Source organism: Camelus dromedarius, chromosome 32, assembly GCF_036321535.1.
Source record: "Camelus dromedarius isolate mCamDro1 chromosome 32, mCamDro1.pat, whole genome shotgun sequence".
Classification (NCBI taxonomy): Eukaryota; Metazoa; Chordata; class Mammalia; order Artiodactyla; family Camelidae; genus Camelus; species Camelus dromedarius.
In genome coordinates this window covers 18,532,734-18,547,651 of record NC_087467.1, presented here as the reverse complement: position 1 = coordinate 18,547,651, position 14,918 = coordinate 18,532,734, and the positions used below count along the sequence as shown (strand labels likewise).

The following is a 14,918-nucleotide window of genomic DNA, read 5'->3' as shown; positions in this document are numbered from 1 at the left end:
ACTGTAAAGATTCTTGTGTTGTTGCTGTTCTTTGAAAATACTGTAACGTCAAGAAACCTCCGAACAAACTTACCAAAGAGAGAAAAAGAAAGCGTCATAGAAACATTATTAGGAATGAAGAAAGGAACATGAATAAATGTACAACAGCTATTAAATCTATCATAAGAATAGAAAATAAATAGATTTTATACCAATATATTGAAAACTTCAGTGGATAATTTCTTAGAAAAATAAATTCTTCAAAACTCAGTGAAAACAAGAACCCTGAATACCTCCATAACAATTTAAGAAATTGATGCATTCATTTAAAATTTACTCAGAAAAAAAAAAGACCAGATCCAAATAGTTTCATGAAAACTACAAGAAAAAGGTAATCCCTGTCATATAAAAAATTCCTCCAGAGATCTGAACAGAAGGAAAGATGCCCAATTCGTCAGTTGAGAAAGGAAAAGTTCAATGCAACTTCTCTCATGAACCCGATGAAAAAATTCTTAATAAATATTCCAGTAAAATTAAGTAATTATCAATAATGTAAAATAACATGACCCGATGGAATTTCTTTGGTAATGATAGGAAGCCTTAGCATTAGAAAAAATATTCACATAATTCACAGCATTAAGAGACTAGACACATATGACTATCTCAATATGCACATTAAAGACATTTTGTAATATTCAACAGCCATTAAAGATTAAAAAAAAAGTGTAACAAATTAGCAACAGAAAAATTCTTAAAGTGTATCTACATCTATATAGCTACAGAAAGTTCATCTAATATTGGATCATAAAGGTATTCCTTTTAAATTCATAAAGATGACAAACCTCTCCTAAAATGCACTGAGATGGGTTTTGGCTACTAGCTCTTTGTTTATTATTATTGAGGTATAATTGGCATGGAACATTATGTTACTTTCAGGCATATAGCATGATGACTCGATATTTGTATATATTGCAAAATGATCACCACCACAAGTCTAGTTAACATCTGTCACTATACACAGTTAAAAATCTTTTTTTCTTGTGATTAGAACTTTTTAAGATCTACACTCTTGGCAGCTTTCAAGTATACAATACAGTGCTAATGTCACCATGCTGTACATTACACCCCAGGAGTTATTTATTTTATAAATGGAAGTTTATACCTTTTGACCCCCTTCACCCATTTCACCCAACCCCCATCCCCTGCTTCTAGCAACCATCCATCTGTTCTCTGTATCTATGAGGTGACTTTTTTTAGATTCCACATGTGAGATCTTATAGTATTTGTCTTTCTGTCTGACTTATTTCACTTAGCATAATACCAACAAGGCCCACCCATGTTGTCACAACTGGCAATATTTCATTATTTTTATGGCTGAGTAATATTCCACTATGTGTGTGTGGTGTGTATAACACGTGCGCGCGCACACACACACACACACACACACATACGTATGCCACATCTTAACTTTATCCACTCAGCCATTGATGGACAGTTAGGTTGCTTCCATATTGGCTGTTGTAAATAATGCTGCAGTGAACATGGGGGTGTTGGCCAGTGGTTCTTTGATGACATTTTTCTGTTGAAGTCATGTCTGTCTCCAGCCTATCCCCCTAGTATTCCCCCCACCCCAATTTGAATATTACCCCAATTCTGGCATATCCAAAGCTCTTTTTACTTGAGTCTTTACATTTGAAGGGGAGCTTAACCAGACAGAAAAATCTTTGGCTCCCACTTTCTTGGCTTGATATCCCAGGTGCTGGTCTGCTATGCACTAAGGTTTAATGTCTCTGCGTGTAAGTCTGAAGTTGACCTCTTTTTATCTTGTTGTCTTACTGCCTAAAAGGATTCTTTTCAAAACTTCTGAGACATTTCTTTATTTTGACCATTCTGGATAACTTGTCACTGATACAATGGGTGCCTTTTCATTAAACAGACTTAAGACTTTTTTATTTCAGAAAAATTTTCTTGAGTTATATTTTAAGATAAGGATTCTGTTCCATTGCTTTGACTTTCCTCTTTGGAATGACAGCTCTGCGTGTGTTGGCCATATTGCCTTGTTTCTCTAATCCTTCTTTGTCTTTTTTATCTCAGCACCATTTCTTTACTATTTTCATTTTTGTCTTTTTGTTTCTTCATTTACCCTCTTTTCCCTCAATTCTCTCAGTGGCTATTTCATATCCTTCGGCTGCCCACCAGCAACCCTTCTTTTTTTCTTACTTCTTCCTCGAGTTCTTATAATTCTGCTCTAGGGTCTGCCTTTATAGCTGTAATTGCTTCATTAGTTACCATTTTGAATTTGGGTGATGCTTTAATCGTCTTTGTGGCAACATATTTTTCCAGGGCATTTTCATTATTTACAATAAATTTGTGGCTGCTGTTTTTCATATCCCCTGTAGTGCCTGCATGCATATTCCTTTAATGTTACTCCTATCTGAGTAAGTCACATTTCCCTAGAGAATAAGAAGAGGGTTCCTGTGGCAGGAATGGTGGGCTGTCATTTTCTATGCATTCATGAATCAAGGGTTTCCTTCGCCACTGCTACAGTTATAAACTGTTTCCTTATAGTATGATGCACCTAAGTACTCACACATCTTCTGACTCTCAGACCAAACCGAGTTCTTTTCTTCCTCAATTACTTCATGGATGACCTCATAGGATGCCTGTCACATGGGGACAGAAATGATACAGCCCTTTTTTGGTAGCTTTTTAAAAAATTTTTTATTGAAGTATAGTTGATTTACAATGTTGTGTTAGCTTCAGGTGTACAGCAGAGTGATTCAGTACAAATTGTTTCAGATTCTTTTCCATTATAAATTATTACAAGATATCAAATATAGTTCCCTGTGCTATACTGTGGTCCTTGCTGTTTATCTGTTTTGTATATGGTAGTGTGTATCTGTTAATCCCAAACTCTTGATTTAACCTTCCCCCTTTCCCCTTTGGTAGCCATAGCTTGTTTTCTATGTCTCTGAGTCTATTTCTGGTTTGTAAATAAGTTCATTTTATCATTTTTTAAGATTCCACATATAAGTGATATATTGTATTTGTCTTCCTCTGTCTGACTTACTTCACTTAGTATGATAACCTCTAGGTCCATCCATGTTGCTGCAAAGGGCAGTATTTTATTCTTTTTTATGGCTGAGTAGTATTCCATTGTGAATATAAATATATGTGTATATATATACCACAACTTCTATATCCAGTCATCTGTCAGTGGACTTTACATTGTTTCTGTGTCTTGGCTATTGTAAATAATGCCGCTGTCAACATGGGGGTGCATGCATCTTTTCAAATTAGAGTTTTTCTCCAGATGTATAAGCAGGAATGGAATTGCTGGATCATATGGTAACTTTATTTTAAGGTTTTGAAGGAACCTCCACTACATGGTGGCTACATTCCCACCAACAGTGTAGGTAGGTCCCTTTTCCTCCACAGCCTCTCCAGCATTTGTTATTTGTAGGCTTTTTAACGATGGCCATTCTGACCAGTGTGAGGTGCTACCTTATCGAAGTTTTGATTTGCGTTTCTCTAATAATTAGTGATGTTGAGCATCTTTTCATGTTCTGTTGGCCATCTGTTTGACTTCTTTGGATAAATGTCTATTTAGGTCTTCTGTCCATTTTCTGATTGGGGTTTGATTACATTGTGAGTCAGCCCCTCCTACCCATCTCCTTGTGACTCCTTCTTTGTCTTCAGTTAGGGAAGATCTTTTCTGGCAGGTTCCAGTTCTACCGATGGTTGTTCTGCAGTTAGTTGTGATTTTGGTGTGTTTGTGAGAGGAGGTGAGCTCCAGCTCCTTCTACTCTGCCATCTTGACCACCAGCCCCCGATACAGTCATTTTTAGAAAGAATTTTTCTGGCCCTCAGTGAGATTTGCCCACTCACCCTCCACCGCCTACATTAGTCCCAGCCTTTTCCACAGCGCTCTCCTCTTGGATGGAGGTCCTCACTTCGGGGGAGTGTACATTTGACAGCGCTTTTAGCTCTGCTTCATCTGGGTCCTGTTCGTACCTCTCATTTACCTACCACGTTATCATCTCTTCTCTCCTTGGCTTCCAGCCTAGGTCTGACTTGGGAGCTTGTGGATTTTCTGCTGATTCTGCTGAAAATGTTCCTTGTGGATATTTCTCTTCATTTTGTTGCATTATTGTTTTTGTTGTTTGGAATGGGTTCCAGGAGGAGAAGTGGGAAAATTCAGTTCCTGTGAAAATCAGTCCTGGTAACGTTTAGAAATATTTTCCTCCTGTTTTCTTTCTATAAAGATGACTTTGCAGAAGGAAGCTCGCGGTATGTGTTTACCTATCGACCAAGTTAAAATCTTCAAAAATAAAAATAAAACACAGTCATCTTAGCATACTGCTTCTTCATAAACCCAAGCTGCTTTTTCCGGTGCTCAGAGATCTTCCTTTTAACAGCCTGTTCCAGGATGCTGCTGCTTTGTAAACTCAGCCCACCAAGCTGTTCTCTTTTGGATGATTCAAGACTTGTCCATCTCCATCTTTCACCCTCACATTTACTTTGACAATTTTTAATCACCCACCTTCATCCTGGGGTCCTACCAAAAGCTCTTTGAGTACCTGAAGATGTAATTTGCCTGAGCACAAAACCTTAAGTTTAATGTTTTTAGGTGAGCCCTCCTTTTAAAAAGGAAAATGTCTTCATCGGGAAAATTAAATTGTGAATCTAATAAATCTTATGATATTTTAAGTCAACATCCCACGTGCTAATTTTCTAAGCAAAATGTACATGTTTGACTAAGAGTGGCTCTTCGGGCAGCAGTGATGTCACAGCCAGGTTGACGAGGGAACAACATAAAATGATCAGATTTCATAAACAAGGAGACTGGCCCTGACATCCGACACAGAACACATGCTTTAAATTATTTCTCTAGCAGCAATTATGCCATCATTACCCTCCCACCACAGTCTGCCAATTTAAGAGCTCTTTCATTTATTCATTCAAAAAATATTTATTAAATGCCTGCTGTTGCCAGGCCCTCTGCAGATGCAAAGGACTCAATGATGACCAGAAACAGACATGATTCCTACTCTTACTGGTCTTATTGTCAGTGGGGAGATAAACATTATTCAAATCAATCACACAAATTTCCTACTGTGGCAAAGGCTACTGTTGAAGTACGCTGGAAGCTCTTCTCTGCCTGCGGTCTCGGCTGTCCCTCTCTCTGCTGGGAGGATCTGTGGATGCCTTCAGCCTCCCGTAGGATTAAGGCCCTTTTGGATTCTAGGGGATGGGCAACTGGTACTTCTTAGCACTACCCCAAACATTTTGCACCTAAGAGCAGAATGCTGGGTCCCAGAACCAAAAATGTTTATTCCCTGCCTTCACTCCATGCAATGCTTCTAAGAGACAACCCAAGCACGTGTCTTCAAAGATGCCAAGAGTGCAGTGGTCCATGCACCTTCCGAAGGTTTTACTCATAAGGACAAGCCTATCCCAACTGACCACTTTGCTCAATACAAACAAAGAGGATTATGATACTGTAACAGCAGATTGATGCAACCAGCCTTTCAGGAAGCAACGGTTGGGATTAGGACTGAAGGAAGCCTTAAAATAAATTATACAAAGGCAGGAAGAAAGAAAAGGGTCAGAAATCGAGTCTGGATAGGTCACCAAGGTGGTGCAAAGTGAGACTTGGAAGATACGCAGGACTGTATCATTCACGGCCCAACAGGTTGTGTTTAAAATTTGAACACCTGCATCCCTTTGCCTTCGGAAACATCCCTTTACAGGAAGTAAAAAGATAAATTAAATGAAAGGAGAACCAGTTAGAAGACAAGTAGAGCAGCCCAGGTAACAGAAAAAGGCAGCTGGGACTCAGATGGTGACAGTGATGTCGAGGCAGGTGGATCGTTTGCAGAGATTCCAAATCGGTGATGTACAGGAAGAAACAAGTGTCCAGAATGGTACCTATGTTTCTGACATGCATGAAAGATGGTGTTTCCACTCACTGAAGCAGGAAATTGGAGAAGAGCTACAGTGGGGTGGGGGGGTGGGAAGAGGGGAGGAAAATGAGTTTGATTTTGAAGATGCTGCATGTGAAGTGCTAAGTGAAGAATCTAAGTGAAGTTGTCAAGTACCTGGAGCTCATATGGGAGATCTGGAATGAAAACACAGATGTATGAGTCATTTGCACTTAAGAGGTCTTCCTGGAATTGAGATTTCTCTTCGCCATGCTTCTTCTACCCTTTCTGATTTAAAGATCATTTTCTTTGACGGAGAAAATGGTGAAGTCGGAGAGTCTGATGTTCTGTCCTCCTCCTCCTCCCTCCTCCTCCCTCGTCCCCGCTGCTCCTCCTCCCCTTCCTCCTCCTGCATCATCATCTGTTCACATCACACCATCTGGACCAGGCCTGGGGGTTGTCCTTCTTCTTCTGTTTGTTCCAATTCATACCTTTTACAAAGGGCTTTTTTTTTTTTAACTTTCCTTGGCCTTTTTAATTTCTGTTATTTACTTATTTATTTTGTTCACAGACTTCGTTTTATCCTGGGCTTTAGCCCTCTTGGTGCCATTCTTGTAGACCCTCATCACTTACTTGTATTCTTCCTCAATTGTGAACCCATTTCTCCTGTTTGAAAAAAGTTCCTTTAATTTGAGCACTTCAGAACTCTCCTAGTTCAGTTCTTTTGGCTTCTTGAAAGGCTTTCTCCTTTGACTGTCACCTCGATCATTTGATATTATGTCATCAGAACTAAGGTGTGTGAGCCTACCCTCCCGCTGAGTCCTCTGCCCTTCCGCGTTATCTAATCCAACCCAGTCTCACCCCTATTCTCCCTCTCTTCCTCCTCTTCCTCTTTCTTCTCTTCTTCCTCCTCTTCCTCTTCCTCTTGCTCTCACTCCCTCTGATTTGGGGTTTTTTTCTTACTGAAAATTAGCCCTGATTAAACACCAGCACAAATGGTGCTGTAGGTCGGTCTACAGCTCATGACTCCTCAAGGATTTTCCACATATGGGACTGTCTTTCCACTTTCCCCACCTCTCTCTCTCTCTACCTTTCACTGCACCACTCTCTGTCTCCCTAGATTCTGTCTAACCTGGACATTTCATGCAAATGAAGTCATACAAGATGTGATCTTTTGTAACTGGCTTCTTTCAATCAGCGTACTGTTTTCAAAATTCATCCATGTTATAGCTTGTGTCAATACCTGATTTTTAATGCCAGATAATATCCCATTGTATGGCTATATCACATTTTTATATCCATTCATCAGCTGATGGACATTAGGGTTGTTTCCACTTTGGGGCTATTGTGAAAAATGGTGCATGAACATTTGTGTGCAAGCTTTTGTATGGACATGTTTTGCTTTCTCCTGGGCAGATGTCTAAGAGCAGAATTGCTGAGTCATACAGTAACTCTGTGTTTAACCTTTTGAGGCAAATCAATAATTATTGTTTTTTTTCTCATCAGAGGCAGCCACGCTGTCATTAATTCAGGAGAGGAGAATGTGGGGTTTGATTTTTGTGTGATGACAAAGTCAAGAAAGGCTTAAAAAGTGTTTAAGCTAAAACTGCTTTGCCCAGGAATGCTGTCCTTGTCTGTTCATTATCGAGGACTTGTGTTGCATGTTTCACTTGGTAAAGCTGGATTTTAATACATGCAGCCTGCTCAACTTCTGTGAAGTAACACGCGTGGGAGAGGAAGCTGCAGCCGCTCTTCTCCCGTCTGGAAGTGAGACACCTTAAATAAGGTTCTTCTGGGATGTTGTCTATGGAGGTCACTTTTTAAGAAAGAAAAAAAGTGTTTGTCCAGAAGTTTCTAAAGCATGTTTAATTCATTTGCAGAAAGTTAACGAATTATTAAAGAATATGACTTTTTTTCTAAAAGAGAATCTGATATCCAGAGGGCAGATCTCTCTAGCTGTTTTTCTCCCGGATCCCTGATGTCTCCCCTTTATGAGCCACCTGAATGTTGTATCCAATTTCTGTGAGTCTGCACACTTATATTCAAAATTGTAAATGCACCTGTCTTTCCATTGCTGGTGAGATCATCAGGTTCTTATTTTTTAGAAAATTGCAGGGATCACTCCCCCATGTGGATTTCTCCTTGTGGGAAAATATATATTATCCACGAATATGCTGCAAACTAGCCCAAGGACCCACCGAGATAAGGAAAGACAGCAATGTAATCTTGCTGGGGCCGCGAACAGGCAGGACGTTAGAGCTGCAACCGCCCTGCAAAACTGCACGGGCCACAAGATCTCCACTAAGTGGTCATTTAAGTGCTACTCTTCAGTGGTAAGATGTGATTGCATTAAGCGTCTTCATATGAATGAGAATGTCAAGTTGCGAGTCTCGAGCTGTGAGCCCGGGCCAGCCACTCCCCGCCTCCCAAGTTCTGTGTTTACTGCCTCACTCACCCACTTTGCATCGGCAAATCATAGGGAGAAGCTAAATGCTCTCAGCTGCATTGTACCAAATCAAAGCTGAGATGAATAATGAACTTAATTTTCCATAAAGACATTCTGTTTGGCATTTCAGCTAATAAGGTAAGCTCCTGGTAATTCTGGGCTATGAAAAAGAAGATAAACAGTCTCTCTGTGTTTGCTTTCTCTGCTAATCCATAATTTTTCTTTTAACATGCTGGAGTTTATTGCATGTTTCATGATGTCTGTGAGTTTGGGATGAGCAATTTTATAAGGAGTACCCCCAGTGCACCCTTTTCCTTGGATTCGGTTGCTTATGGTACCGGAGGGATGGGGGGAGAAGTCCAGCTTTTAAGTAAAACCGGCATCCGTGTAACAATATTGTTATCATCTATGTGCAAAGGGAGTTTGGCTAAGCAGCAGAATATGCAGATACAGCAAAGACAGGTAAAATTATTTAAGCACTGATTACTGAATGCATTTAGCATGAAGTATTGTAAACTGATGTTGAATGTTCTCTAAGGAAAGCAGAATACATACATCATGTTGGTTTCTGAGTCATTGCATTTCTAAGTACATGTTATTCTAGAGAAGGTAGTAATTTTCAATTGCTAAAATTATTCCACAGCTTCGGTTTAGGTGGGTTTTATTTTGTAAGATTGCGTTTAAAATAGCAGCATGCCACTAACGTGCATTTTCGTCATTACTTTCTTGATTTACCGTGGCTGCAATGATCTCAGTTCCTGTGGGAGATGTACTTGTTTGTCCGCTGAAGTTCAGGGAATTAAAACCCATCAGACCTCTACGCGGCTTTCACGGCCACCTTGGCTACTATCTCTTAAAAACAAGAAGCGATGAAACCACTGCCAGGGTGGCTTTGCTCTCTGTGGTCTAGCTTTTCAGGGTTAAACACAGGGATTCGTATTTCAGTCAGATCGTAGCACAAACCCCTGAGACTAGCAAAAGCTCCGCAAGCTGGGGAAGGATTGGGGCTCTTTCCCTTCTGTAAGAATGGCAAAGATGAAAAACACCATTTATGTTTTCCGAGCTCACTGCTATGTCACCTGAAAATCAGAGACTCTATTCTCTCAAAGTAGGTGACCTCAAAAGGTATTTCAGAAGCTCTATGCAAAACAGCCGAAGTATGTGGGAAATTTTGGAGAAGTGGAAAGGAAATGCTTCTCCCCGTCCTACCTAATCTTCCCATTTTGTTTTTATGCGTGGGAAATGAGCTGACACCAGATATTTTTATTTCGTGGACATCTTTAAACATTGCAATCAGACTCTCACAGAAAAGGAAGAACTCCGCCCGCCCCCCACCCAAGTCGTTCGCAGTATCTTCTTTTCCTAGAAGCATAAACGGGCTGCTAAACTTGAGCACAAGGACTTAGCTACTATTAACGACCCCGTTCCACTTACGTATCACCCATGGTCCACCTACAAATTTTAGGCATTTCTCTTGAAAACCCTCTAATCTAGTAAACCTATGAGAAGTAGGAGCGCAGTGTTTTAGTCTCGCTCAGCTCATTTTTAAGAACCTGTGTTACCTATTCATACTTCAAGGTTTTAAAACATGTTCAACTTCACGGCCATTCTCCGTGTGTTAAATTGCTGGAAGCTCAAATATGGTGGGTTGTTGGGGGTCTGTAAGGTGTCCATCTTCATTTCCTCTTCCCCCCATCCCTCTCACACTCATCACTCCAGACCATCCTTGCCTGTCCCATGCATTTTTTTTTTTGCTTCTTAAATTCTGATATTTTTTCTCCCAATTTCCCTTCTCCCCCACATCACTGGTCCAGAGCAATTTGCGTTGCCCTGTGTCCACTTTCAAGTTGGGAGAAACAAACAAACTAGAAAGCAAACTTGCCTCACCACCAAGTGTTTGTCTTGTGCTCCTGTCATTTGAACAGTAAGAAAACGTGCACACCAGCATGGCTTTTTACCCACTGTCGCCACCTGAAACCAACCTGCTGATTTAAATAGGCCAGGTGTTCGACCAGCATCCTTTCCGTGATGCTTGTTTCCTACAGTGATCAACCCACTCCCTCTTCAAGATGAGAGGCCAAGTTCCTAGTCCTTCCAGGCAGTCTCAGTGATGCCACATGAAGGCGTGTGTGACTTACAGACTCACACATTAACTCCTCATATTAGTTAATTACTGGAGAAAATCTAGAGAAGGTAACACTACTGCCTTCTTTACACACACACACACACACACACACACACACAGCAAAGACCACAGAGCAGCTGTCAGCTGAGGACAGTGGCAGCGGAGGCAGCAGCACTGTCACAGATGGGCCATCACAGGACTTCTTGGCACATGGTGAGGAGGCTTGAGCAGAAGGCAGCCAACAGCTGTGTTCCCAAAGACATATGAGGCCCGTTCTTGAAGACAGTCAGAGTCAAGAGGAACAGGAACAAACCTGAGAGAGGACTGGAATGTCACTAGACTGGGTTATTACTGTTAAGGATGCCTCCCTGATGCTTACAGGCTGGAGGACCCCAGGATATCCGCAGGATGGGCCTAACGGCGTTACTCAAAACCGATCATCACTAAAACTGCTCACCAGCTTTCCCGCAGGCCTCCTTAATCTGCGTTTCCTACTCCTGTTAATAGGACCACTGTCCACCCATTTTTTAACCCAGAAACACAGGCAAAAACCTTGATTTTCCCCTCTACCTCACCCCCACATCTCTCAGGTAGACTCCTAGAAGTTGGCTGGGTGGATGAATGAGTGAGTGGGAAAATCACTTGTGTCCTATAAATTTGACTTTTGTTCTCTTCTCTTCACTCCCTCTGCCACTGTCCTCATTAAACCTCCATCGTTCCTCGCCAAGGCTAGGATAAATGCCTCCAAAATGGTCTTCCTGCCCCCAGGTTTCCCTTAGATTCACTCTGTGTAACAGTCCAAAGGACGTGTCTAAAATGCAAATGCAGTCAGTAAACCTTCTGCTTGTGAATCCTTCAAGGGCTCCTCCTTACCCCCGGGAGTAAAATCCAAGCTTCTCACCGTGACCGACATGGTATGACTTAACTGGGGACCTCCCTCCTTCACAGCCCCACTTCTCGACACCCCTTCAGTCCACTCTGCATGTCAGCCGCCCTGACGGGCTTCTCGCTTTCTCACGGCACCACTTCTCCTGCCCGGGGCCTTTGCGTGAGCTGCTTCCTCTTGCGTCTCTTCTGTCCATCCACCCCGGGCTCCCCTCTTCCCTACTTATCCTGTTTTCAAGTTTCTAGCCTTGTCTGAGGTGGTACTTCCTCCAGGAAGCCCTCTGACTGGCCAAGTTTGAGTCCAGTCTCTCCCAGTAATTTTCATAGCATCCATGTTTCCTTTTCACGCTTCTTCTATTTTATGTGGGGTTGCCTATTCCACAGCTGATTTGTTCCATGAAGGTAGCTGTCCGATCCCTTGGTCACAGTTGTGGCCATGAGCAGAGTAAATTCTATCTGAATGCATGGACAGACGCCTGAACAACCCCTCAGCGAGCTTTATCCCATTGCTTTGATGAGGCGGTGGAAACTGAATGCAACGACTCTGTCAGCCAGTCCTGCGAAGGGCTGTGCCGAAGGAGGTCCCTTACATTCTTCAGTCTTCATGCTTATTCCTGTTTTATAAGTGAGAGAACTGGGGCTCAAGTCGCCGTGAGTAACCCTGATGTTAACCAATGGGCCCCTCGGTCTGTTGGATTGTCGCCATCCTCCACGGGGCCGCTGCCGCCTTAGAGGGAGGGGAGTGTTTAGTCTTCAAAATAAATAGTGGATCATAGAAAACTTGACTTTTCCCTGCCTGGCCTGTCTGTTTGCTTTCCGACCCCCCAGGTCTGACCTAAGGGCACCTTTCCCCTCTTGTTAACCTGAAAGCACCCTTCTTTGGGCTGTATTCTTTCTCTTCCAGCTTTCTTCCTCAGCCGCAGCGACTACCAGGCTGTGCTACCTTTCTGGCCCTCTCTGCGGTGACAGTCGCTGGGCCTCACACGTCTGTTCCATTGCCACTATCCTTTTCAGCGTGCCTTTCCTCCCGGTCCTGCTCTCTGACCACCTTCCCACAGCGCCCTGGCCTGGGCGCAGCCGACTGCCTGGTGTCCGGCTACTGAGGAAGCTTCCACTGGCCTCTCGGGGTGGGGGGGAGGACAGGCTGCTGCTGCTGCCGCCCAGTTAGCAGTGCTCCTTGCCGGAGAAAGATCTAGAAACGCAGCTGGCAGAGGGACATACACAACTTTTGGGAAAGGATCCATTTGGGGTTGACAGTGACTGTCTTTAGGGTCCTTGGGATCTAAACCCACACAGCGTTGTATACAGCGTTGTGTGAGGGGCAAAGGCTTTCGAACCGGACGGACCTCGGTGTGGAAGCTCTTTCCACCATTTCTGTATTTCTGTGGCCTTGAGAGGTCAGTTGACCTTTCCGTGCCTCAATTTCTCCATCTATAAAACAGAGATAGGAACCGTGCCGACCTCGTACAGCGCCGCCTGGCACAGAGTAAGTAGTCGTCCGCGTGGGCAGCGCCGGTGGTTGGCATGTATGGGAAAAGGACTCTGAATAGGGCCCGTCCGAATCCTAGAAAATTGTGTTGCTCTTTATGGCAAATGTGACCATGCAGTGTGATTAAGTTAAGGGCCTTGGGATGGGAAGGTTACCCTGGATTTTCTGGGTGAGCCCTACGTGTAATCACAAGTGTCCCTGTGAGAGGGAAGCAGGGGGAGACCTGAGCACAGAGGAAGGCCAAGTGACCATGGAAACAGAGACGTGAGGACGCCGTGCTGTGGTTTTGAAGTGGAGGAGAGTGGACAAGGCCAAGATGTGGCCTCTCCCCGAGAGCTTCCAGAGGGAGCTCCACACTGCCCAAGATCGTTGGTTGCAGCCGAGGAAAGCAATCTGAGACTTCTAGCTTCCAGAAGAAATGTGAGTTGTTTTAAGCCACTAAGTGTGTATAATCTGATACAGCAGCCAGAGGAACTAACACAGTGGTGATATTTTAGGAAGTGAAAGATGATTCCAAATGAGCTAATACTCTAAGAAAGGAGCTATTACAGAGGCTGCTGTGTGGGGTGGAGAGGCCCTCTGAGTATGGGCTGTGCTCCTGGCACACAGTGGGAGGCATCAGAGTGCTGAGTGTCGGAGCAGGTCCAGGAGGAGAGAGGGTAAGGCCTGCGTGGGGATTTGGGCAGAAACAGAAGTGAGGTCTGGTGGTGGCGGGAGGTGATGAGTGTGGCTGAGGGAGAAGGTGTGCTGGCAGGGCAGAGTGCCCAGTCCAGCAAGGAGTGGCCAGTTCAGAAGAAGCGCAGGTTTGGGGGACTTCACTGGGCGCCCGGGGTGTGGAGGAGGGGAGGGAACGCGGCTTAGAAATGATCCACAGACTCCAAAGCAGCCATGTCCAAGTGTTCTCAGCGCCCTCTTACTGACGGAAAAACACAATCCAAGGAAAGGCATTTTGAGAAAGACCTTTATGCTTTAAGCTAAGTCAGGACCATCAGCAGGAGACTGAGTGTCTTCAGCTTAATCTATGAAGCAGTACCTCCCAGAGGCCTTGGGCCGAGGTGAGGTCTGTGTCTTTTGAACTCTCCATGTGTTGCACCTAATTTGAACACACTGCCTTTTCTCAAGGCCATGCCTCCACATAGGCTGCCTCCTCTCCTCTAATACCGCCTTCTTCCCCGGGCCCAGCCGGCAGTCCTGACCACCACTCCAGTCCCAAGTCAAGCGCGACGTCCTTGAAGCCGGTTTCCGTGCTCAGCGCACGGTCTAGTGGGTAATCTTCAGGAGCGCCTCACTTCGCTGAGACCACACTGCAGGGCTTGCTGCGCACCCCCCATGGGTCCCACCCCCACCTCCAGTGCAGACTGAGATCCCTGCGGGCAAATACCGGTCTACTAGCACTGTGCCTTCTGCTCCCGCAGGACAAGGGACGCACTTAGCAAATGTGAGTCCTAAACATTCTCACCACACACACACACACACACAGACACACACACACCTATCTACATACACACACACACCTATCTACATACAACACAACATTTAAGCGATGCGGTGATGTGACAGCTGAAGCCACGGCAGTCGTCACTTTACAATATATAAGCATGTAAAATCAACAGGTTGTATGCCTTACATTACCACAATGTTATATATCAGTTATAGTTCAGTAAAGCTGGGAGGAGCACACACACGAAAAGAAAAGAAAAGAAAAGAAAAGAAAAGAAAAGAAAAGAAAAGAAAAGAAAAGAAAAGAAAAGAAAAGAAAAGAAAAGAAAAGATTTTCCAGAACGAAAAATAAATGTGAATGGATGGATGGATGAGTGGATTCATTAATTGAATCCTATGGGCAGGGTTATCGCAGAATAAAGAAAATCATACAGTTCATGAACCCCAGAGTCACAGTCTAGAAAAACAAAGGCCTTCTATCCTAGTCTCTCGAAAGCAAGGAATTATAAAAGCAAGTAACACCAGCCTTGCTTCATGCGTGCAGCAGGCATGCATCCCTCCTGGATCGTTCAAAACACCACTCGGAATCCGAGCTAGGATTTCAGAGCAGGCTTTCTTGACGCCCAGATC

The 14,918-nt window shown here is 43.6% G+C and overlaps 1 protein-coding gene across 14 annotated transcripts in view; it reads left to right on the top strand.

Moving 5' to 3' along the window:
* The window catches only part of DLGAP1 (DLG associated protein 1), a 342,691-nt gene that overhangs the window by 140,706 nt on the left and 187,067 nt on the right, over positions 1-14,918 (top strand). The window contains exon 1 of one of the 14 annotated variants that reach the window (XM_010976406.3): positions 7,734-8,487. The exons of the other annotated variants lie outside the window; for them this stretch is intronic. Within the exon in view, the coding sequence (XP_010974708.3) occupies positions 8,437-8,487 (51 nt within the window). The 5' untranslated portion in view covers positions 7,734-8,436. Of the gene's footprint in view, positions 1-7,733; positions 8,488-14,918 lie in introns of those variants that run through there. 14 annotated transcript variants of the gene reach the window in all.